The sequence below is a fragment of the Pleurodeles waltl genome, chromosome 7, assembly GCF_031143425.1.
Source record: "Pleurodeles waltl isolate 20211129_DDA chromosome 7, aPleWal1.hap1.20221129, whole genome shotgun sequence".
Classification (NCBI taxonomy): Eukaryota; Metazoa; Chordata; class Amphibia; order Caudata; family Salamandridae; genus Pleurodeles; species Pleurodeles waltl.
In genome coordinates, this window is record NC_090446.1 from 996,795,999 (window position 1) to 996,820,762 (window position 24,764).

At 44.7% G+C, this 24,764-nt stretch overlaps 1 protein-coding gene across 2 annotated transcripts in view; it reads left to right on the forward strand.

Annotated features, from left to right (window-relative positions):
- SLC39A11 (solute carrier family 39 member 11) overlaps positions 1 to 24,764 on the forward strand; it is a 1,676,832-nt gene that overhangs the window by 104,360 nt on the left and 1,547,708 nt on the right. For both annotated transcript variants that reach the window (XM_069199826.1, XM_069199827.1), the window contains exon 3: positions 2,467 to 2,505. In XM_069199826.1, coding sequence (XP_069055927.1) covers positions 2,467 to 2,505 — 39 coding nt within the window. The remainder of the gene's footprint in view (positions 1 to 2,466; positions 2,506 to 24,764) is intronic.

Consider the following 24,764-nt stretch of genomic DNA (forward strand, 5'->3'; position numbering starts at 1 on the left):
GTCTGTTATGCCCAATTTACTGCTGCAACTGCATAGACGCTATTTTGCATGCAGCCCAGTCTTTTTCTCATGCTGTGATTATGACTGTTTGTCCAAAGCCTTTTTCAACTGTTCTGAATTAGCTGCAACATTTTTGTTAAAAGCTATCACCTTATTACTGCCAATCTTTCCAATCATAGGTTGCATGCCCATCTCTATGAGTACCCATGCATTTCCAAATCAAGAATATTTGACGGGAGTTGGACCACGAGCTATCACAGAATACCGGTTGAGCATCCTATACCTTTAAGAGCTGGGACATGAGGCATCCTCATGCTCCTGATAGAAAGATCTGACTACCATGCCAACATTTTATTGTACAAATAACATATAAATAGTGTGTGCTGGTCAATTTAGTGTGAAATTTAGGAGGTAATATTTGGCACAGATTATTCCATAAACTATAACTTAACATTCCACAGAGTACCAGGTCTAGTGGCCCAGTGTGTATTTACAAAATAACATTTGCCTTTCGCTATGTTGTAATTCCTTGAAATGGAACACAGAAGGCCTGTAAGTGATATATGGTGACAACAATGTTATGCATTGCAACAGACAAGTGACAGGAGTCCCGCAGAATTAATGTTCACTCTGCTGCGGCAGTGACTCTGCTTCGACTATTCAAAGTGTTAGTGTCCCCCTTGTTCTCATACAGCAAGTGTCTCGTGCACTCTTTGTCCCCTTCTTTCTCCCTGCCACTCTCTGTCTGTTTCTCCCGCCCTCTGTTCCTGCCTCCCTCTTGTTCTTTGACATCTCATTCTCCCACGCTCTCTTCCTCCTCCCTCCTTCAAATCTATAAACATCTACCTACCCTACTCGCAACATCTTTTAATTGTAAAGATGTCGGACCCATCGGCTTTGCCAAGGCTTGTCGAGGCACGCGAACGCTGCGACATTTAAATAACTACAGAGAATCCACTCATACATTAAAATCATCCAGAAATATGACTTGTGTAAAATAAATGTCAGAATCTGGTGTCGAAGAAACTCTACGTAAAGAGTTTCCTGCACATAGGTGTATCTGATCGGGGGAGCTAATAGTAGCTGTGTTGTCATACCGTGTATTCCAGTGCTGCTAAAGATGAAAAGGAAAGTGATAACAGTTAACCAAAATGTCGGGTAAGGAAAGTGACATCACCTGACCTGTGGTCCCCTAGTTTGACGTCACAGGAAGTAACTTCACATGACAACAAATTTTAACCCCCCACGTGTTTTCCAGTCTGTTACCAGCAAATTGATTTTCTAATTTGACAACTTTAAATTAAAATTTAACTTGCTGCATCCTCTTTTCATTATTCAGCATACTTCTTGTCACAATCACAATGTGTTCGACTTTCTGAACAGCACATGTAGCTATTGAGTGATTGGCAGGAAGACTAGGTTAGCCAGAAGTGTGACGCTGATTGCTAGAAGGAGAATAAGGTCTGCTGCTTCTGGCGATCCCCAGTGGAGGTCCGTCAAGAAGTCTTATATTTTAATTATGGCGGACTGTAACAGCAGCTTTATGCTCGCTGGGAGGAGTGGTCACTGCGTAGCACATTCTTTTCTGATAAAATAGCATGACGTAGGCCTGGTACTGAGGCTTCGTGAAGCTGCTTTTATATAGACACTAATTCATTTCACCTGCATTCTGACCCGGATGTTTTCAGTTTCCGTTTGAGTGATAAAAGGCTGACTTACGCAAACCAACACAGGCACCTTGAGGGCATGAATAAAACGCTAAGGAAAAGGTAATATGTGACTCGCATCCGCGAGGCAATGGGGACAAGCATCCATGTCCCTTTGTCGTCATGAGTGGCTGTTGATAAGTCTAAGCGGCTCTTTAAGGTCACACTTCTGTCAAGAGAGATGTATGTGCTGTGGAAGTCCTGTAGGACTTAACAGATATCATCCTTGGATTGATAAGCATTTAGGATTGCCTTAAAGAGTGATTCCTGCTAATCTCCAGGACCCCCACCTCTTGATTTCTCAGGTACCTGCTTTGGGTAGTATATATATCATTTGATTTAAGTGGGAAAAAAAGGTGAAATGTTTTGCTCTTTCTAATACTAAAGTAGGTATTTAATTTTACAGTATGGATTCCTTAAAAAGTAATAAGAACCCATTCATTGGTACACACGCAGCAATATTTTTTACCTCCATAAATAATTGAATTTCATCGTCCTGACTTCCATCAAGCTTTGAGCAGACTATCAGCTGGTTTAGCCTACTCACCTACTACCATGGTACGTAGGGTGTGATGATGATTGTATAATGATGCAGAATAGGTTGGGGTTTGGGTACTCAGTGATGCAGGAAGGTGAGGGAGTTAATTAGAGGGTATCGTGCCATTAAAAAACAAGATTCTATCCCTAGAGACAACCCCCATCCCTGTCGTTCCTGTTAGATATTCAATTTATAAAACAAGTGTTCTGCTTTTATTTACAGAGACGGATCCTGGATGGAAGCCTGGGCTTTGCTGCAGGGGTAAGTACCAAGCAGAATGGAAATCGCTGCTGAAGAGAAACGTGTTATGCTAGTAATCCTTTTGTATATGCATATTCCAAAAGACACTGCCTCCGGGTGTTCAGGCATTACTGCTACGCCTCATCATCTCAGCGTGTCACTTAAAGAGTAAAAGAAGACTGTTTCAGGCAGACACCGGTTGGGTACTGCGGGGCACTGATCACAAAAATATCTCCCCGCTCCCAACTCCCTCTTTGATCACTTTATCCCAACACGTCCATGTGGGTGGTCTGACTGAGTCTAAGTGCTTGTGTTAAAGTCATTGCATCTGAGCTAATTTCATCACAGTGAATGTATCTCGTAATGAGTTCTTGTCTGCTAGGTGTTTACAGGGTTTACATATTTTATAGAGTTTTTGGTATTTCTTTGGCAAAGATGGGCAGGCAAATATGGAAATTAGCACATCAGTGCTTCTTTAGTGCCGTGATGGCTCGTTGAAGTGAGCTACATGTCAGGCTAGCTCACATCAAACTCAGGGCCTGATTTCGACCTTATCGAATGGGATACTACGTCACAAACGTCACGGATATCCCACCTGCCATATTAAAAGTTCTGTTATATCCTATAGAACTGGTACAACGGCAGGTGGGATATCCGTCACGTTTGTAATGGAGTATCCCATCCACCAAGGTCGTACTCAGGCCCTCAGTCTTTTTCACACACCACCAGCAGAACGAACCCAACAGCTCATGCCCCTTTGTATACTTTCTGTAGTACTGCATGCTGCAAACTTCAGTCTCATTCACCACACACAAGCTTGAATTCAGTGTCCTTTAAGAAAACCTTGGCTAATCCACCAAGTCTTCCACTTTTTTGACATTCTCACATCCACCAGACAACAGCATACAACACATTGATTGTACAAGCATGACCTGAAATTGACTCGTCATAATGCTCAATCTGCATGCTCTTTATACCATGCTACTGTACACTAATGTTTAGTGAGTGTAATTTTACACCTGTCGTTTCCACCTTTTTCCCCCCAGACTGATGTACATTCCCATAGACCAAACTAAGAGCTCATTAAAGATGTATGTGACGCCTTTGCCCTCTCATCTTTCAACAAACACAGCTGCTCTCAGAGATGTCAAACTTGACAGTGATTCCACCAAAAAGATAATTAAATAAGTCTAACTTGACCTCCTAAACCCTCTGAACGTCACACACCACATTAAAAATCCTATCCTGTCACTGGGTAGGACTGAAGCTCTTCCCATGACTAGCTGCCTTTTTCACAGTTGCACTATCCATTGTTGCCAATATAAAAATCAACACTCCCTCAAAAGTTTCCCCTAGACTTGTCCAAAAGGACCTCAATATTTTTACAACCAAGATCTTTCACATCACATCACTGACTCTCACAACCCCACTCTGTAATACAGTGTGCAAACAAACATCACAATGGCTGAAGGTAAGTCTGAATATAGTTATGTGTCTTTTATAGTTCAAAGTAATATAGTGGTTTTGCAGTGGATAGCATAGAAACAGGGGGAAAGGCCATAAGGGAGTGGGTATTCAGTATCAAGAGTAGGAGTGGATAGGTGCTGGTTCATGTTTACAAGGAGGAACATGGCAGTGAAAAAAGTGGCAGAGCTGCAGGTGGAAAGGGGCTGGGGCATAAATGGGTGAGAGTGCTAATGCTTCAGGGTGGTCCGGCATCCTGGTGATTACCGTCTGGCAAGCTGTTGTTGGAAGAGATGGGTTTTCACATATAATTGGAAGTGGTACAGGGATGGAGCCTGACTAATCTGAACTGATTTTCACCCTAGCAGCATAGTAAGAACAAGTAGGAGAACATCAAGCATTTCATCTTCTGTCTGGTTTTCTTAATTTACACTTTGGTGATGCTGCTGAAGCATGCTCTGCATGTGTTGCCACAGATATCAATCTTGGTCACCAAGTAAGGTGGTATGCCAGTTGTAGAAAGTGCAGTATGTCTTGACTGTGATGTGGCCAGACAGTGAAATACAATGAAGTTCTCTGATGGCTTTTGAAGGTGTGCACTGCTGCACGGAAACCAATCTTCAGTGACTTAAAGCGTATCTCAGGGATGTGTGTCAGCAGAAAATTCCCTACATTGAGTTGGAAAGGACCAGAACTTGAAGAGTGGTTCTGAAGCTTGTCTCCAGTAGTAGAATTTAAAGTTTGGGCCAGTTGAAGCCAGAATGCCTTTGCCTTGTGTACTATTTGTGTATAACTGAAGTAGCTTGCATAAACATAAGCTGAACTCTCTTTGAAGATTTCAAACCTTGCATCAGCCCTCTTCTCAGTCCACCATTACCTTGTCATTAGGATATTTTTGCTTTGGCCCTACAGATAGCCAAGAGACTGGTTTCCTCGTGAAGGGGGAGGAGATGCATCCCTACACTCTAGGAATGGGTGGAAGTCCTCACACATTACAACAACCAACTTGAATAAAAATTATGTGAAGGTTTGCGCCCTATGGATTTTTGGGCACTGTTTATGCGTTACCTAAGAGTAGACAGAAAAGCACCAATTCCAGGAGATGTTGTGATCATGTTAATCGGGGCAGAGGTTCTTGATGCACTGGGTTGGGTCTTGGTTATTGTGATGGTGTTCTATATGATTAAGACAACAAATAAAACCTGTAATACAAAAAAAAAATCAAGCGCTAACAAACATCCTTGAAACATGCATGGAATTTTCAAACACCCTATAAGCTCACTCATAATTATCCAGCTGATATCAAATCATCCCGATGGTTTCTTCAAGATTCCAGAGGGTGCAGGTTACCTGCTGAGTTCCACACAGAAGTTTCCCAGCATCTTCTACCTCTGTGTTGAGCCTCTTTTGAATCCTTGTAACTAATAATCAATAACTAACAATGTTCCTACGATTCACTACTCTATTCAGCTGCCCTTTATCATTGTATAGCTCAACACCCTGCTTTACCCAATACAGAAATTATTAGGTGCCTACCTGAAATTGAAGACCAAAAATGTATTCACCCCCTTGCAAAAGGGAACTGGAAACTTACACGGATAAAGACATCCAAAAGGAATCTGGACCAGGTAGCACCCCAGCTCTCCACAAGAGCCTGATCATTCGGATTGATTCGTTTCACTGGTCTCCCCAGGTTGCCAAGAAAGAGGATTGTAGAAAAGTTCACTGCTGACTTCAGAATGGCAGTCCATCTTCTGGCGTCCTGCCACCTCAATGTGTGAAGCATCCTCTTGCCGACTTCCCGTTATTCACCATGAAAAACATCCTCCCTGTGCCATCATGACTTGGAAGACTGAGAAAATATGACCATATCATTCTGTCAATAGAATCTGCACCTGGTGACACTTAAAGCGCCCTCATTTTCAAACTTACTTTATTGCCAAAAATGCTCAAGAACTGGTGAACGAGTATATGTGGCTGAAAAACCGATAAGGTGTGATGGCCTGCATAAGACAAGGAGCCAAGTCTAACGTTCTTACAGTATTTGGTTCGGTTTATAACCTTTCTTCAACATATAAAGATAGCTATCAAAGTACATAAATAAATAATTAAAAAACAATTCTAAAAGCATTCACATACACAGAAATATCAACATTTCTGTAATAAATAAGTTTAAATTGAACCATAAAAAAATCATCACATCCTTATTTGCATCCCAAAATCTATGCATGACTAACACCTAAGACTTTTCCTCACATAAATAGCTTTTAAAATGTAAAGTGCCTCATTATAACACAAAAAGGATCGGTTAAATCAAATAAGAACTTCGTAGCAGCCTGTTGCGTTCTTATATGCTGGGCAATGAGGAAGGGTTTAAGATAAAAAAATCCTGTATTGCACATAGAGTTTACAAAACAGCATAAAGTGCATGGTGTTCTGTTTACTAGACCTGTCACAAGGGCATCGAGCCGTATCGGTTGGACAAGTCCTCATTTTAGAGAACGCCAGTAGATGATGCACAATTCCCAATCTAAATGTAGTCAGAACGAAGCGGTGTTGCATATTAGTGACCCAAGACAAATTACTTTTACAACCTTCCTCTAGGGAAAAAGACATGTAAACACCACTTGTCAATTTTGGCATTACAACATCCCTCCTACAGTCCATTCTATGCTGCAAAAATAACTCTTTAACACACATTTTTAGAAAGAGAAAGCACTTTCCCAAATGTTATACCATAGTATCAAGTGCCTTGACAGCAGCACATCCTACAAAAGCTGTAATCCTACCTCCTGATGTGTTCTCCAATTGCAGACTGAGGTAGGTAAGCATAGCAGCTGTTTTAAAAAGCTATTTTCCTCCATTTGAAAGGGTGTGCTCTTTGTATACCCCCAAAGACCAGCCCCATAGGTGGCCGTAGTCACAACTTTTTTCTTATAGATGTCAACTATTTCCATTACCAGGCAACTACCAAGCTTACTTGCAAATCTAAAATACCACACAAATTCCTGCCCATTTTATCTTTGCCCATAGAAATGTGATGTTCCCAAGATCCATTGCTTGAGAATAGGACCTCCAGATAACTCAAGGAATTTACATTAGCGATTGGAGTTTTATTTATGAAGAAACTTCTACATTTCTTAGCTTTTTGGCCACAAATCTTTTTAAAGGTTTTTGTTTTGTTAATCACTGTTCCCTTTAATGTCATAAATTCTTCAAATGCATTCATTAATTTCTATAGGCCTATTGGAGTCATAAATAACAGCACATAAGTCAGGTTTGGGGCACCCTGCAACTCAAGGTGGATCTGCCTGGAAGGTTTGCAAAACCTGATCTGTCCCATTAATAAATAAGGGATATTTTGACAGGAGTAGCACACAGCCTGGTCGAATGCCTCTCCCAATTTTAAAAGAAGGGATACATTCCCCCATCGTTTCAAAACAAACTTTAAACTATACATTTTCATACAAAGGGGCCAAAAAAACAATGATTTCCCTCGGGGCTTTCAAATTGACCAATGTAGACCACAAGCTCTGCTGAGGTCTACAAAACAGAAGTACAATGCCCCTGTTTTTGCTCTGGTGTACTTCCCAATAAGTAAATCCAAGATCTGATAGAAACTTCTAGTTGTAGATTTCTTACCTTAAAATTTTCCCCCAGGCGTCAGGCTTGATCCAGAGATTTTTCCTTCGTAAAAGTAGGTGTCCGTCGGTAGGTGTCGTCAGTTGACTTTGGGGGCGTCGTTGGTGTTGTAGTCGCCGTGATGACATCGAGAATAATAGTACATAGATGCCGCCTCAGCGCAATGACGTCAGTTCTTTTCTTTCCACTCCACGTGCTGATCCGGAGAGAGCTACCCTTTGTCAACTTTTGACCAACCTCAACTCCTTTGTTGACTTTTTGTGAGTTTTTGGTGTGCCAAGGGATGTCCCTGAAGATGAGCTTCAAACCGTGCGAGGACTGTTGCCGTATGATGGCGGTGATGGATCCGCATCGGGTCTGTTTGTAGTGCTTGGAGCACGACCATGACCCGAAGTCCTGATCCTAGTGCCAGGCCATGCACCCGAAGGCCTTGAGGGAGCAGTCCCTCGAACCTATGGCGGCCCGGCGCTCGATTCCACGAAGGTGCCAGTCTTGCTCGAGGGGAAGGTCTTGAGACTGGTCGTGGAACCACCACCACTCGTCTTCTTTTAAGTCTTCGGATCAAGGTAAGAAGAAGAAGTCGAAGGGATCCGGTCATCCTTTGACATCACCCTGTTGCTCAGCTGATGCAACATGGAAGGAGTGTCGATGCTTGAGGCCTCCGTCTTCGGAGCCTGCTGTTGGGTCCTTTCCACGCCTCGCCGAGTTTCCGGGAGCCGGGGCGACCTCTGCCTAATTAAAGGAGTTTAATAAGGCCATGCGCCTCATTTTTGGGCAGCCTGACCCCACTACAGTTCCTTCAGGTCCAAAGGGTTCAGTTGGGGGGCCTTCAGGTTCTGCTCCTGCAGCTCCGGCCACAAATGTCCCCTCTGGATCTGCTTTCGGATCCGCACCGGTGGCGGTCGTACCATCGAGACCTTCCCCAGCGCTGGTTCGATTGTCTAGGCTCCTGACATCGGTGGTGCCCACCATCGACCGGATCTTAATCCCCTACGACTCGGAGTCGGATTGGCGTCGACCAACGCCACCTCCTTCTTCGATGGGATCCATTCACCCCAGGTTGGATTCTGACCTTTATTTTTATGGGTTCCAATTCGGGGAAGGATTGGAGGGGTCCTGGACCCCTATGAATACCAGGATGACCCTAACTTGGACTGTGCACAGGGGCTGGGCAAGGCCAGTGGTCTGGATATCTCTCCAGATGCTGGCATGCTGTCACCTCCTACCGTGGCTATGACGGAGGGAGAAACTTATTCCATGGTGGTCATTAGAGTGGCTGACGCCCTCGACCTTGAGCTGCCTACTGTTCAGGTCAGGTCTAATATCCTGACAGGGGTGCTTTAACCAGGGGCTTCCACCTTTGAGCCTTTTCTTCTATTCAATTAAGCCTTCATCGATGTCCTTTTGGGTACTTGGTCCAGACCCAACACAAGGGCTCTTGTGAACAGGACAATTGCACGCCGACATCAGCCCGCCCCAAACGACTCTAAATTCCTGTCCCAACACCCCTCGCCTGAGAGCCTTGTTATCCAGGCAACTCATTCTTGGGCGCATTCCTTTCCGCACCCACCGGATAGGGAATAAAAAAGGCTGGAACAATTTGGGAAGAAGATGTTTTCTTCCTCCAGTCTAGCGCTGCGGTCAGTGAATACAGCATGACTTTTGGGCTGCTATACTCACTGTCTGTGGGATACGGTTGTGCACGCTCTGCTGCAGATACCGGAGGAAGCCCATACTATGGTCTCCTAAGCTGTCACCGATGGGAGAGGTGAGGTAAAGTTTACTATAGATGTTGGCTGAACACAATCAACTTTCTAGGTAGATTGGTTGCGACGACAGTGGCATTGAGGCACCACATGTGGTTACGAGCATCTGGTTTCCCAGGGGATGTCCAACAGAACCTCATGCACATGCCCTTTGATGGCTCCCGTCTCTTTGGAGACAAGGTGGACTCCGCTTTGGAGAGGTTCAATGACTCCCAGGCTACGGCTTGGTCCCTCAGCCTTTCCACTACCCCTCGTCCCAAACAGTCCACCTTTCGTCCCTTTTCGTGGCCATGGAAGAGGCTCCCTGTCACACCCCTTTCCCAGCCACTGTGCCACCCGTGCTTTTCAGCCTGTGTGTGGCTGGGGATGTGAAATCCCACGTGGTTGTGGGACAGGGAACCAGAGGTCTGCCCAGTCCACCCCTGTCCCGCTGCAGCCTCCAAACCCTCCTAGTCCGTCCCTTCACTCTAGTTCAGTTGGCGGCAGGATTTTCCATCATCTGCCCCACTGGGAATCCATCACTACGGACAGGTGGGTTTTTCATATCGTTTGAAGGGGCTACTCCTTCCCCTTCGAATCTGCCCCACCAGCCATGCCTCTATCAGTCACCCGTCTACCGGAGGATCATTTGGCACTTCTCTGCTAGGAAGTTATGGCTTTTTTGGCCAAGGGAGCCATAGAGAGGTCCGCGCACCAGAAGTAGGCGGTGGTTGTTATTCCTGCTACTTTCTGGTGCCCAAAAAATACAAGGGCTTACGTCCTATCCTCGACCTTTGGGACCTCAATCTCTTCCTCAAGAGGAGAAATTAAAAATGCTCATCCTGGCTCAGGTTCTATGTGCCTTGGTCCCAGAAGACTGGATGGTAGCGTTGGACTTGCAGGACGCTTATTTCCATAATCAAATCCTGCCTGCCCACAGATGTTACCTAAGGTTCATGGTAGGTCACGAGCACTTTCAATTTACTGTGCTCCCATTCGGCCCTTACTAGCGCCCCTCAGGTGTTCACATTACTTTAATTCTTTCCCTACCTCGACGACTGGCTGTTGAAGGCGGACTCACCTCAGAAAGTCATCTGCCACCTTCAGACTACACGAATCTCCTGCACACGCTGGGGTTCACTATAAATGTGCTGAAGTCACACCTGACACAGTGCAGTTTCGGACCTTTCCTCCCGAAAAGCGAGTCCAGGATATTCAGGCCTCCTGCATCCTGCTAGTGACACAAGCCAAATGGCAAATGCGGGCTCTGCAGTGGGACTTGAAGTTCCAGTGGGCGCAGCATCAGGGAAATCTCTCCGACATGGTCCAGATCTCTGCGGGGACTGCGAAAGACCTGCAGTGGTGGCTTTCGAATCCGCATTGGGTCAACGGCAGATCCCTCTCCCTTCCCCAACCAGATCTATCCATAAGGACGGGCGTGTCATTTCTGGGGTGGGGTAGCCACAGGGGAGAGGCGAAGATCAGAGGCCTTTGGTTTCCGGTGACGTCTGGGCTCTATCTCAATCTTCTGGAGCTCTGGGCGATCAGGCTTGCATTGAAAGCATTTTTTCCCTCTCTCAAAGGGAAAGTAGTGCAAGTGTTCACAGACAACACTACTGCCATGTGGTACTGCAACAAACAGGGCGGAGTAGGATCCTAGATCCTTTGTTAGGGAGCGCTATGCCTGGACATGGCTCACCCTGGTGGTTCAACATCTGGCAGGCTCTCTGAACACCTGAGCAGATGAACTCGGCCATCGATGCATAGCCAATCTCGAATGGCGTCTCCATTCAGGGGTGGTGCAAGGTCTCTTTCAGTAATGGGGAGAGCCTTGGTTAGATCTATTCGCCTCTGCAGAGAACACGCAATGTCAGTTGTTTTGTGCCCTGGAGTTTTCAAGGCGGCACTCACTCTGAGACAATTTGCGTCTCAAGTGGATCTCCAGCCTCCTTTCCGCCTCTACCACTTCTGTACAGAGTTCTCAAGCAGATCAGGAACGACCGGGCCCAAGTCATCTTGGTGGCTCCGGACTGGGCACGGAGAGTATGGTATCCAGAGCTATTGAACCTGGCCACTGATCCTCCACTCAGACTGCCCCTTTGGGAGAATCTTCTGTCGCAGCAGGAGGGCGCAGTTTGGCACCTGAACCTGCCCAATCTCTGCCTTCATGTGTTGAGATTGAGCAGTGGCAGTTGCCGGCTTTTGACCTTTCACCCGAAGCCTTTGATGTTATCTTGGCAGCCAGGCGTCCCTCCACCAAAACGGTATACACCTGTCTTTGACATAAATTTGGGGCCTGGTGTAACAACAAATCTGTTGATCCCCTTTCTGCTCCTCTTTCTGAGATTATTTTGTTCATTCTCTCTTTAGCCCAGCAGTGCTCTGCTTTGGGGACCCTTAAAGGTTATTTATCGGCTATTTCAGTTTTTCTTCGGTTGCCTGATCAGTCTTCACTCTTTAAGTCTCCTGCTGTTAGTCGATTCCTTGAGGGTCTCACCCATTTGTTTCCTCCCACTCCATTTATCATGCCTCAGTGGGACCTCAATCTTGTAATTACGTACTTAATGTGTACTCCCTTTGAGCCAAAGCACAGTTGTCCCTTACTACTTTCAAAACTTTTTCTGGTTGCCATCACTTCTGCTCGCAGAGTGAGTGAGCTTCAGGCTCTATCTTCTAAGCCCCCATTTTTGTCTGTGCACCCTGACAAAGTGGTGTTACGCACTAAGGCTTCCTTCCCAAAGTCGTTTCGCCTTTTCATGTGAGCCAGTCCATTACTTTGCCTACTTTTTACGCACCTCCACATCCTTCTCATGAAGAGGAGAGATTCCACCGCCTGGATCCAAAAAGAGCGTTGGCGTTCTATGTCAATCGTACAAAACATTTCTGGGTGGATGACCATCTTTATGTTGGATATGTAGATGCTAAGAAAGGGAAGGCGGTGCAGAAACGTACCATCTCACGATGGGTACTCCTTTGCATCAAAATGTGCTACCTTTTGGCCACGAAGCAACCCCCAGAGGGCTTGCGATCTCATCCCGCCAGAACAACTGCTGCTTCCACAGCGTTAGCACGCAGAGTTCCTGTCCTGGATATCTGTCAGGCAGCAACATGGGCATCCCTGCACACGTTTACTAAACATTAGTGCCTGGACAGTCGGGTCCGTAGGGACAGCTACTTTGGTCGCACAGTCCTACAGGACTTTCTAGTATGATATTGGTTTACAGCCCGCCTCCGAGGATGGCATTGCTTGGGTATCTATTCTAATGTAAGGAATCTGCAACTAGAAGTCTCTATCAGACGTACAAGTTACTTACCTTCGGTAACAATATATCTGGTAGAGCCATATTCTAGTTGCAGTACCTCACCGACACACCCATCCTCCCCACTTGCGAACTGATTTCTAGGGACAGGGCTTCCCCATTCAGGGACTTGGCTCTGGCACACCAATTTCAGTGTTCTTTGCAGCTCTGCTCTTTGGCGTGGAAAGTCGTGAAAAAAGAAACTGATGTCACTGCACTGAGGCAGCGTCTATGTACTACTCCCGACATCATCACGGCGACTACGACGCCCGCGGCAAGGCGAAGTAAAAAATCTCCCTATCCAGTCTGACGCCTGGGGGAAATTCTAAGGTAAGGAATCTGCAACTAGAAAATGTCTATACCAGATATATCATTACCGAAGGTAAGTAACTTGTACTTTACACATTTCTCAGTGGTGCCGAGGCCCTTTCTAAAGCCAGATTGGGAGGGGGATAAAATATCATGGTCCTTTACCCACCCTTCCAACCTTGACAGTAGGATCCTACTTAGCACCTTCATTGGCAAGTCCAGTAACAAATTAGGGCGATAGTTCTCAGGATCTGATTCATCTCCATTTTTTTATATTGATATAATAATAGAGGAGCCCCATGAAGATGAAATCTCTCCGGCGGCTACGGTATTGAACACCCTAGTAAGGATAGGACCCCATAGGTTAATGGCTGATTTAAATACATCAACCGGAAACCCATCAGGACCTGGCCCAAGCACTATTGTGGAGGGGTAAAAGTACCTCAACAATAGAAATTGCTTCACTTTCCTCAACTCCTCATCCCCAGCTACACCTCCAACCCCACTATTTTGCTTAAAGACTTTAGTAAAATGGGTCACCCATGCCAAAAAAGGTACAGAGGCACCTATCTCAGGGATGCCCCGTTGGTCAGGAAAGGAGCATTTACTGTCTCCCTAAACAACTTGTTATCATTTGTTTCTGCAACCAAAGCCAGTTTCACCCATTCTTCCTTCTGAAGCACCTTCTTCCTTGTCTTCAAAGTTTCACTATACTTGGCACGCAGGGACTTAATTACCACTGGATCTCTTGGAATATTATGGAGAACAAGTTTAACTCCCCCAGAGCCTTCGTGCCTGCCTGATTGAACCATCTCCTTTTTTCCCCAGGCTCAATGGCTTATGTTTGGCGTGTCAAAAGGGCCTTGATACAACAAAGGATGTGTTCACAGGAACTTAGCAACTTAATTGGAGCTACTTTGTCCTCTAAGCAATAATTAAATTCCCAAAAACTCCTGTGCACAATTTTCTGTAAAATACACTCATGGTCAATGTTTCTCCACTTTATTCTCACCCCATTAAACCTATGTGGGACAATATTGTTAATTTTAGAAAAAACCTCCTGCCTTGGGCCCCAGAATAAAAACGGAAGAATAATAGGATTATGGTCACCTAGTGCGGATTGAACAATACAAGGGGTGCCACAAAAGAGGCCAACACCAGAGCATGGTCAGTAACAGATGAGGAATTTCTTCCCTTAAAAGCTGGAATCGCCACCCCTTTAACATCGCATTTGCATCTCAATAGCAATAAATAATATTTGGAGACAATTGAATTCAAAACATCCCCATAATCATTATGGCAAAAGTGGTCGTAGCCCACCCTATCCTGATTATTAAACTCAAAAACCCAAGTCGCTGGAGCAGAACAAAACTGAATATTAAAATTTCTAGCCCATAATATGAGGTAGTTCGTATGGTAAGGCGTAGGGATTTTTGAAGGCCCTTATCCAAAACATGAGCTACTCCACTACTGGTAGAGTCAAAAACCTTATTATAAACATTAACACCATGTTAACCCCCCCCCTCCCCCCCCCTCAAAAGGTTAGGCACAACAATTGTGTATGGGGGCTCGCCCAGATAGATGTTTTAACAGTTACAGGGAGCTTATTAGAAATAAGGATCTGGAGCCCGCCCTTGGCCCTCCCTGCCTGAAATGGCCCGGCATCCAGGGAATATGAAGAAAACCGATGTACATGTATTTGAATTACACACCACGTCTCTTGGATACAAATAATATCAAGACCATCAATAGTGTGGTTCCACTCTTCGGATCCTACCTTATTGCAATGCCCTCCCAGGTTCCAAGTAGCAAATTTATAACTCTCATCCAGGCACTGTTCATTAGCCCCTGGACCAAACTCAGTCCTGAGCTGTCTGGAAATATATGAATTCCCATCTGAATTATCCCCATTAATACTATCTATGCATGGCATGTTACTATCCTATACTGACTGGGTGGAAACTACAGGGCTCACAACAAGCTTGCTTTCAGTTGTGACCATTTTGGACCCCTTTACATTAACCGCTTCGATCCCTTCGCCTTTCTGCCCACATTGGATTGGTCAGTCATTGTCTGACAACAAACTCAAACCCTGATACCTATTACTTAAAGATACAGACAGGTGGGTGGAAGTAATGTACTCTAATTGTCTCTGCTCATACTGGTCTCACATTACATCATTGTGTGAATGTGCAAAAATTGCAAATGACGATTAAAAAAAAAAAACAAGGGGAGGAACAATATAGACTTGCCATTTGGAGGACATGGAACTGCCCTAGCTAGTATTTCCCCAACAAATCTAGGTCTTCGAAAATTAACAATAGTGCAGTCGCCACCATATTTTTTCTTAGAGGCCCAACCCACTCCGCTCTCCTGGCAAATAAAATTTGATGTCTCTCTGTCAAGTGAGAATAGGCTTTTTGAGGCCAACCAATGCACTATTTAATTCTTCAATGTCTCAGGGGACTCAGGCTGACATGGTTGCAGAGGTGGAACATTGACCATTACCATTACATATGGGCAACAAGCTGACGGTTGATTGTAACAGACTCACCCAGGGATAGTAAAACATTAGAATCAACGCTCTTCCTAGTATGGGACTGTGGCAGAGGGCCCATATTGGATATTGGGCTGGGACTTAAGTTAGCCACAGCCGGGGCTCATATTTGTTGGTGATGGTTCATATTCAGCCCCAGGGTTTGACCTATTCCGGACCCCTCACTGGACTGCCCAGAGAGAGGGCGCCTCTGCTGCATTACCTGCATCTAGGGGGGCTGTTAATACATTTCCCATTGGGTTGCGATTTCCCCCACTAGGCTGTTGAGACTCAACGTCGGAGTAGGCAGTTTCTGGCAGAAAGCGATAACTTTACCAACTTCCCCTTCCAGTCTGTCCAACCTATCTTTGAGCGGTGTCAGCAAGTCACTAATTGCTGTTAAGAATTTGTTCCAGGATTGCCCCCAAAGATCCCTACCAATGGGGGGAATGGGCGCTATCCTCTCTACAAACTGGAGCAAGTGCACTCAGATTTTCCGTTGCACCCTTTCTGCACCTTCTTTTCCGTTTAGCAGCAAGCGAATGGATAACAGATATGGAGGCAACAGCTACAGTATCCAAGATTTGAGGGCTTTCCAAGTGATCTATTGCCTCCTCTGTAATAACACTACACCTCCCTACCTCCTTGGCAGAAACATTGCCAGTGTCAATAGTTTGGTCCACTGAACCAGTTGGCAGCACCAGTGCTTCACTAAGCCCTGCCACCCCCAAGGATGTGCGCCTTTCCGCCAAGTCTATCTACTTGAAAATAACTCCCACCGCCCAAGCTAAGAATTAGTCAATAGTAGTACAGGTTGCCTCAGGGGCTGACTTATGGCTTCAGGTCTTGGCTTGCCCATAGTCACGATTTATTACAACATTGGGGCCCGCAAGTTGTAAATAGTGCTTTGACAAGAAGTCCATAGCCCCTAATAGGATGTGAATTTACTAGGAGGAATAAGTGGTTTCGACTTCACTTACTCCTTACTCCTTGATGCTACTACCTATAGGCTGGTCCGTTCAGAGACAATCGGACTAACAGGAACTGGGCCCGAGGACCAAGAGAACAGGCCCAGCTCAGCCTCGTCTGGCCACAGACGGGGGCGGATGGGCCTGCTCTTGGCCCAGTCTTCATCCAGGCACGCGCCCGAGCACATCTCGCGCAGCGGGATGGGGAGATCCCTTAAGTGCGCCTCCGGGTGCTGGAGATAACGTAGAGCAGCCGCCTGGGTTTCTGGATGTGTAGTGCGTGGCCCCCCAGCCCTTCAACAACAGTCCCCTGTACTCATAGAGTATCTGAAGTTGGATTCCTCTACACACCAGGTTTGCATCCTCACTCATGCACTTCAGAAAGGAAAACCTATTTTGCTGTCTTAGCTCTCATAGCCTCGTAACAGGATGCCACTCCCTCCCTCTTTAACAATTGTACATGTTCTTGAATAGTTCCCTCTCCTCTCTTGAGAAAGTTTCTGTGTCTCTTTGCTGCTGTTGACAGATCTTTGTTGTCCTTCAAACATGATCGTGCTCTAGAAATATGTGTGAATAATTGTACATGCATTTATAAATATTTATGGTTTGCTTCTTTAATCTTTGCTTGCAACAACTTTAATACTGTGGTCTTCTTTACATGGGTACCTTCATTGTCACGTGGTGTGCCAAAACACTTTTTTTTTTTTTATTTATTTACTGTTTTTTTCAAAGTGAAATTACATTCTGATCTAGCCGTGTTTATTGGAAATCGTTTCTTCATATACGAGTTTGTTGCAGGAGAGGGATTTCTTTACTTCCTAATTACAGAAGTTGAGAATGTGTTTTTCCATGTCGCAAAATGTACTTTCTGTGCCCGGCAGCAGTGTAGTCTGAGATTTGTGATCAAGGCTTGAGAAAATGTCTAGAAAGCACACATTTTGTGCAAGAAAGAAGCGAATTCTGCATGATGTTGCATGCCTGCGAATAGATTTTCTCCTTTCATGCCATACTTTGACTCCCGGGTGCAGAGTGTCAGCCCATCTTTTCCTGTGCAAGCACAAAAAGAAGAAAGCAGATGGCCCGAGGCTGAAATTCCACCGCACAAATGATACATACAAGAAGCTCTGTGTATTTTGACTGTTTTTACAGGAAAAGCAAGCAGAATGCTCCTTCCCAAGACAACAGTCTGCAAATGCTGTAGGTGTAGGTTTTTAATGAGCATGTTTTCCTTTCCCGTTTACGAGTGTATTGTTTGAAATGTAGTCAAATACACTGCATTACTCAATATGGTACCAGAATATAGAAGCCAAAATATCTACTGAATTAAATATTGGGTTACCTTACTAAGCTGTAACAGTTCCTGTCATTGAAGGAACAAGGGTAAGGTTTTGAGAGCTGCCTCATTACCTCGCTCCATTCAACAGCTGAAAGGTGACCTGCTAACCCTTACAGATTGCCAGGCTGCATTCAGTTCCACGTGCGGTGCTCATCTGCTTGAGCCAGAAACAGTGTTTTTGTTAAAAAATGCAAAATGTACATCAGCCGCTAAAGAATACTAAATTTCAGTTGCCCTGATTTTAAGGAGTTGGTTAATTGCGAAAAGGCTACATGTTCTTCCTGATTTGTGAATTGTGTGAAAGATTAGTCCTTAGCACAAAGGCGTCTTGTTTTTCTTGTCTTCCACCAAAAATGTAATTGAAAGCCCTCTTGAATTTGGTCATACTCAGAATGCAATACACAACTTTGTAATAAAACAAAAGTATGCTATTGTTTCTTCGAGATCTGGTTAGTATTTACTTGATATGTTTTTGAACTGGCCTTCAAGCTCTGTGTGCCGTACTTCCTGAATTAGGCCCAGACCATTTATTGTATTCCTAAGTGTTTTGAATGAATGAATGAAGATATATTTAGAGAGTGCAGTGCTACGCAGGTTAGTTGTCCTAGCGATGGAGGGATATGCAGCCAGCTAGAGATAACTTAGTGGGCAAGAGGGAAAAACAGGTTTCGGCCATTTTATTGAAGGGATAATGAGAGGAGGTGCCTCGAAGATGAGGGGAAGGAGTTTGAGTGCTGAGATGACATCAACATAGGGTGACCAGACGTCCCGGATTTCCCCGGACAGTTACGGTTTATAGAGGACTGTCCCGGTGTCCCGACACTTCTCTTAATTTTAACTAAATGTCCCGGTTTTTGGGCCAAAGGCCAGATTATTAAATAAATGTCCCGGTTTTTGGGACAAAGGTCAGATCATCTATGGAAGCATAAGTTAAAGAGGCCTACAAAGTATGAAATAATGGAAGTAATTTATCTGTTACTGTCAGGCAACACAGTCCCCTGTCACCTCTCAGCAGAGAGATGGCGTGGGGAGCAGAGAGAGGTGGGAGTGGGTTGGGGGTGCAGGGTGGGAGGTCAAGCCATAGCCAACTTTATATTTGTAGTCTTGTAAATGTGTGTGTCTATATAAATATATGTGTGTATGTATACTCTCTCTCTCTCTCTGTCTCTCCTACTCTCTCTCTCTCTCTGCTACACAAAATAACGGGACAGGCCAGCTATAAAAGTGAGAGTAATCTCTTTAGTCCTTCTTTTATCTGACGTGTCCCGGTTTTTGCTCCTCAAAACCTGGTCACCCTACATCAACATCACACAGATTGTCTTTCGCATGTCACTCAGTGACGGCAGAGACATACTGCAGCAACGCATGAAGAAACCCCAGAGACGACGGACCATCTCAAAGGCTACACGTACATGCACGATGATGCCAGCCACAGACTCCAACCCTCCACACACAGACACCAGTAGATTCCAACACATGATGACGACAAGCCTGCATTCAACCACAGAAACCTACCTACCATGCTCATAACAAATGCAGGGAGACTGTAACACACTACATAAAAATAGTTGTAACACGTTCATTTTATAACATGCCAAAAATATATTTAACGCACAAAAGACGCCAAGTTTCAAATAGCAAGCAACAAACAGGGGAGGGGAATAAGTGGGGGAGTTAGGTGGTAGGAGTGACCGGCAAGCCACGGAATAGAATGCGACGCAGGAACAAAACAAAGCTGCATGGCCGCCACAGAGCACAGAGAGACAAAATAAGCAATATGACTATCTGGTAGCCATGCATAGTGCTCCGATACCACTAATCAGGTTTGCGCTGCATTAAAACGTATAAGCGCCATGTCCTCCATAAGGGCAAAGGAGAGCGACAAATTTTTAAAAAAGTAGTTCGCTCACAGTTAAACATATCAGCAATTGTGTAATTATCCATGTAACAGGGTCGGTCCCAAAGGCAGTAACTAAACCGCCCCAAGGCAGGAGAAACGTAAAGCATTTACCAACAACATCCAGTGATTTTTTTAAAAGGCAAGCCCACAATCAAATCAAGGTATTGAACATAATTCAAAGCGCCAAGCATAACATTATTAGTGCCTCATATTTTTTAAAGTAAAAACGCCAGTGTTGTGCTTGTAATACCACAAATTCAAAACGTATACCAGTAATGCAAGTAATTCTATTGAATGGGTGCAAAACCTTTTGACACAGAATGTTTGATTTTGTGGTATTGTACACATGGCACAGTATTTAACGCATGCTGGTTATCAAGACGTACCCAGAATCTCTCTGCCACAACAAAAATGCCTACAACTTTAACCTTCCCCACATGTAAGGCAAAGACTGGTGTTGGAACAGTAGGAGTTCTCTTGCAGCTTAGCTCATCTGGGGGCGTAATATTAAAAGTGCCCTGGATGCACACCAGACATATTTACCTGCTTTCTGCTCCACCAGGGCACTTTGGTATTATAGAAGGGACCACAGATTCTTCTGTGGCCCTTTATGTAATACATATCTTGCCAGAGCTAGATGTGCGCCAGTGCAGTCTCAAAGGGGTGAGTATGGCTGAGTGGGCCATCCACATTAGGAAAGCCTGTGTCATGTTACACAGTAAGCAAAGGAGGTGTCGTGGAGCAATCTGTGTGCTCCACAGTAAAGAGGCACAGTCAGTGTGCACCCTGGGACCTCCCTAGAAAGAGGCAAAAGGGGTCAATGGGCATCTCTAACACTCCCCTGCAGCTGGGTGGAGGGCACCTGCCTGCTGCGGAATCTTTGAAAGTGAAAGATCTGCTGTAGCTTTAGACATCCGGTCTTTATTTCACGAATGCATTGTCCCCAGTGTAGTTGAAGGTTCATGACTTTGGGGAAAACTTATTTTTGTGATATAGCCAGCTTTTTGTGCCAATCTCTGCCTAGTGCATAGACTTAAGTGTGTGCTGTGTTGCAAAGTGGGACAGTGTGCCCTATCCATAATACAGCCTCTGGTTGTCAGCATAGTTGATCAAGGAAGGCAACCCTTTTTGATCTCTTCATCGGATGTAAAGGTGGGGTTTTCCCTTGGTAAGGAGTGGTTGGTGGTGCCCGAAGTGTAGTTCAAATTGTGAAAATGTTTGTGCTACACTGCAGTGATATACTGGCACTATAAGCAATGGTTTAATGAATGGAATCCTTCATCATCACAGCTTCAGTGGTTTTTTCAAAATGTTATAGTACATTTACATTATATACATGCAGTAGCATGTCCAAGGGTTATTTTCATAAATAATTCTAATGGTCACTTTACTGAGTAACTGAAAACTGATACCGAGAGCTGACAGCATTGATTGTTTGTACTCATTTATGGAGGTGTTATACACTAAATTGGTCAAACGTGTACTCATTTGGTTTCATAACAATTTGCATTATTTTTTATTGTGTTAAAAATGTGCATCCAAAAGTGGATTCTAGCTGGATTATCTTGCTGTCTGAGTGACGTAAAGTGGATTTGTAGAGCACTGCTTGTCACCTGTGATGGTATCCAGGCACTGAGTAGGTGAGAGTAGGCGTGTAGTGAGGCTGGACCTCAGTACAAGCAAGCTCAATGGTCCCACAATAACGCTAATTGAAAAGCCAGGTGTTCAACTTCTTTCAGAATTCAAAAAGTGAGGACGAGGCCCGGATGTGTTGATGGAAGTCGTTCCAGGATTTGGTGGCTTGGTGGGAGAATGATCCAACTCCCTTTCTGCTTCTGTGGATGCGGGGTGTGCACAAGTGAGCGTGATGCTGAGCAAAGTTGACTGGTGGGTTGGTATAATTGAAGCCGGTGATTGAGGTATGCTTGATTGAGGTATGCTTGTTTAAAGCTTATTGGCAACCATCACAGTAGACAGCGCAACATGTTTTACAATAAAACGCTCTAAAAGTACAATCTCTAGACAAATCAGCGAATTAAAAAATAGCATCCACTGTCGAACCCGCCCAAAAGCCCTTGGTTGACATAGCTCCTTGAGAATAAATGAGGTATAAGCTCTTGGTGTCTACCCCAGCAGATCCTATAACCCACTTAACCAAACAGGTCAGTTCTGGAGAGAGAACATCTGACATACGTAATTTTTGTTGATCTAGAAAATAATTATATTTGATAGCGACTAAACTACATTTAGTGCCCCTAGTGCTGCCAGTGGCAACTGGACCAGGACCGGCCCTGCCCTTGGCCTCTGCTGACACCCTCTGAGTCGTGCCTCCCCTGAGATCCTGCTGTCTTTAGAAGTGTACTCATGCTATGGATTGGGACAATTAAGGAGACCCCCGGAGGGTAAGATTGTCTTGAATCCTGATATGAGAAACCCGTTTAAATGAAAAAAGGCAGAAAGGCCTTGTCCATTTGGTGGATGCAGCTTTGAGATGTAGTTATGTTATCAGCCCATTCTGAAAAATTATTTACTATGAGGGTAACATCCAGTAGAGCAGGATACCTAATGAAGGCGTTTAGTGAGCCTGACATTTCAATAACCAACATACCAATGAATGTTTGCTATTTGACTTTGCTATGTTTCGTGGAAACACCTGCTGGAGAAACCTTTTCCATTGGAAGCCAGATAACATAGAAAACTGTAGATGAAAGTGACATCTGCTACAACGGCATTTATTTTCCCATTCAGGTACCAGTGGTATGGAAATTTTGTATGAGATCTGAAGCAATTTCCAAAAAACCTGAGTGTAGGCTGGCCGGAACTTTTCCCTACATCATTAACTGTAGAGATTGTTGAACAATCAGAATGTGACCTTCATTCTGAGGATTCAATAGCATCTAGGAAAAACAGTAGGATAGGTAGGGTTTGCTTGAGGAGAGTAGAGCTCCACACTTTTAGTCACAAATGGAGAGCTACCAAAACTAGCAATACTCTTTGGGTCACATGAATCAAGCGTTTTTGCGTTCGCAGACGGTGCGAATTGCAAAATTTGGCTGTTTGCGAATGCAAAAGTGCCTTTCACAATGTATGAAAGGCATTCGCAGTGCAATTTTAAGGAATTTCTAAAATAGCGAGCCTTTAAAATTGCGACCCTATTTAGAGATTGCAAATTGCGATTCTCTAAATAGGAAATCGCAAATAGTGAATTCCTATTTGCGATTTCGAAAGCACATGTATCAAGCATTTCCTAAATGTGAATTGGGCATTTAGGAAATGCAATTACCACCAAATCACCAGGATCGTAATCAGGCCCATCATTTTTATTAGCAAGTTTCAGCAATTCACTATCCTCCCTTTCCTTGACCATGAGTTCCTTAAAAGCATTTTTAAGCCACTTCTTATCTGTCGTCATAAGATGTCCCAGTGAGCTAAAAATATCTGGTCTGCCCAGTTTATAGCACACTTCCCTCTCATATCATAGCCACAGGATACACATGCCGCTGTCACAGCCAAGTTAGTCCAAAATGATGTCTCTATTCAGTGAGGCCTCCTTATTTTGCCAAATGTAGCACCACAACATCAGAGGAGCCTATCTGATGCCATCCTCCACATGTTGCAACCCCAGTTCCTCATGAATTGTGTAACTAGGTGAACCGGGGGCATGCCAAGTAAGATCCTGTATTCTCTTTTTGGAGAACCTTGGCATCTTTATACCCCCACAAACCAGCACCATAGATGAGGGTTGGAACACGTTCCCTGGAATAAATCTCAATTAGGTCTGCCACTGACTTGCCGCCTAATTTGGAACCAGATCTAAAAGAACCCTGTGGAAGTACGATACTTCAGACGTATTTGCTTCAAACAGGGACCCCAGGACTCATGTGAGTAAAAAAAATAATGCCTTGGTAGGATAATTCATAGGTTAGGGCCAATGGGGTGCCTTGTAGTAGAAAGCTGCGGAATTTCACTCGCTTTCGCCCACATGGCATCGTAAGTAATTTGTGCGCGGCCCCAGACTACTCATAAAATCAACAAAAGAATTCAATAGGACCTGGAGGCCATTAGGTGTTCAAGTCATTAAGACAGCGTCATTAGCGTATAAAAGAACGGGGACACGTTTGCCCCTAACACTCGGTGGATTCCCGCTCCTCGCCAATAGCACAGCCTCCAGCCCATTGATATTTAAAAAAAAAAAAAAAAATGGAGGCTAGTATGCTTTCCTGCCGCACCCCATGACCCAACCCAAAACTCTCTGTGCATTCACTCCCTGCCCAAATTTAATACATAGAAAGGCAACCGAGCTTAGATCAAGTCCCAGGGAAAGGAGAACCTCTCAGAGTTTGAACCGGACAGTGCTATCAAAAGAGCATGCCAGGTCCATTAATGTGAGAAACAAGGGCTGTATTTGGCCACAGTATATTTGTTAGTCATGAGGTAGAGGTTTAAGCATTATTCCTGAGTTCCCAGCACAGATCTTAACCTATATTGGAAGTCAGTAAAGATGTTATTTCCCAGAGCCTATAACAGGATCCCGTCAATGATCTTAACGTCCGAATCGAGAAGAGAGATGGGCCTATAACAAAAAGGACAAGTTTTGTCTCCCTTCTTGAGACTGGGCACCATGATTGCGGAGTGCCAGGTCTTAGGCAGCCCCACCTGACTGGCTGTGTTTGCAAAAATGGTTAAGATCTGGGCCCCAAGAACTACCTCCTGTTTGTATAGATCCCCAGGGACTCTGTCTGGCCCCAGGCCTTTGTGCAGGGGATTATTGTTAATCGCTAATACCATTTTCTCAACTGTGAACTCAATATCAAGTGGAAACGATGGTAGTGGCACTGCAACTTCAGCATGGTTATTCGAGTAATATACTTGTTTAAATTGCGAAACCCAAGAATCTGCACTAATGTTATCACACAGGCGGTTAGACTCAGAATTAGATCACTGGGCGTAGTCCACTGCCAACAAAAACCTGCGTCACCTAACCTACAAGCCAAAGTCAGGGTGCCCCAAGCCTCCTCCTTACATTCGGCCTTCCTATAGCAGTTGGCCAGCTTAAAGACCCTTCTATAGGCTGCAACCTC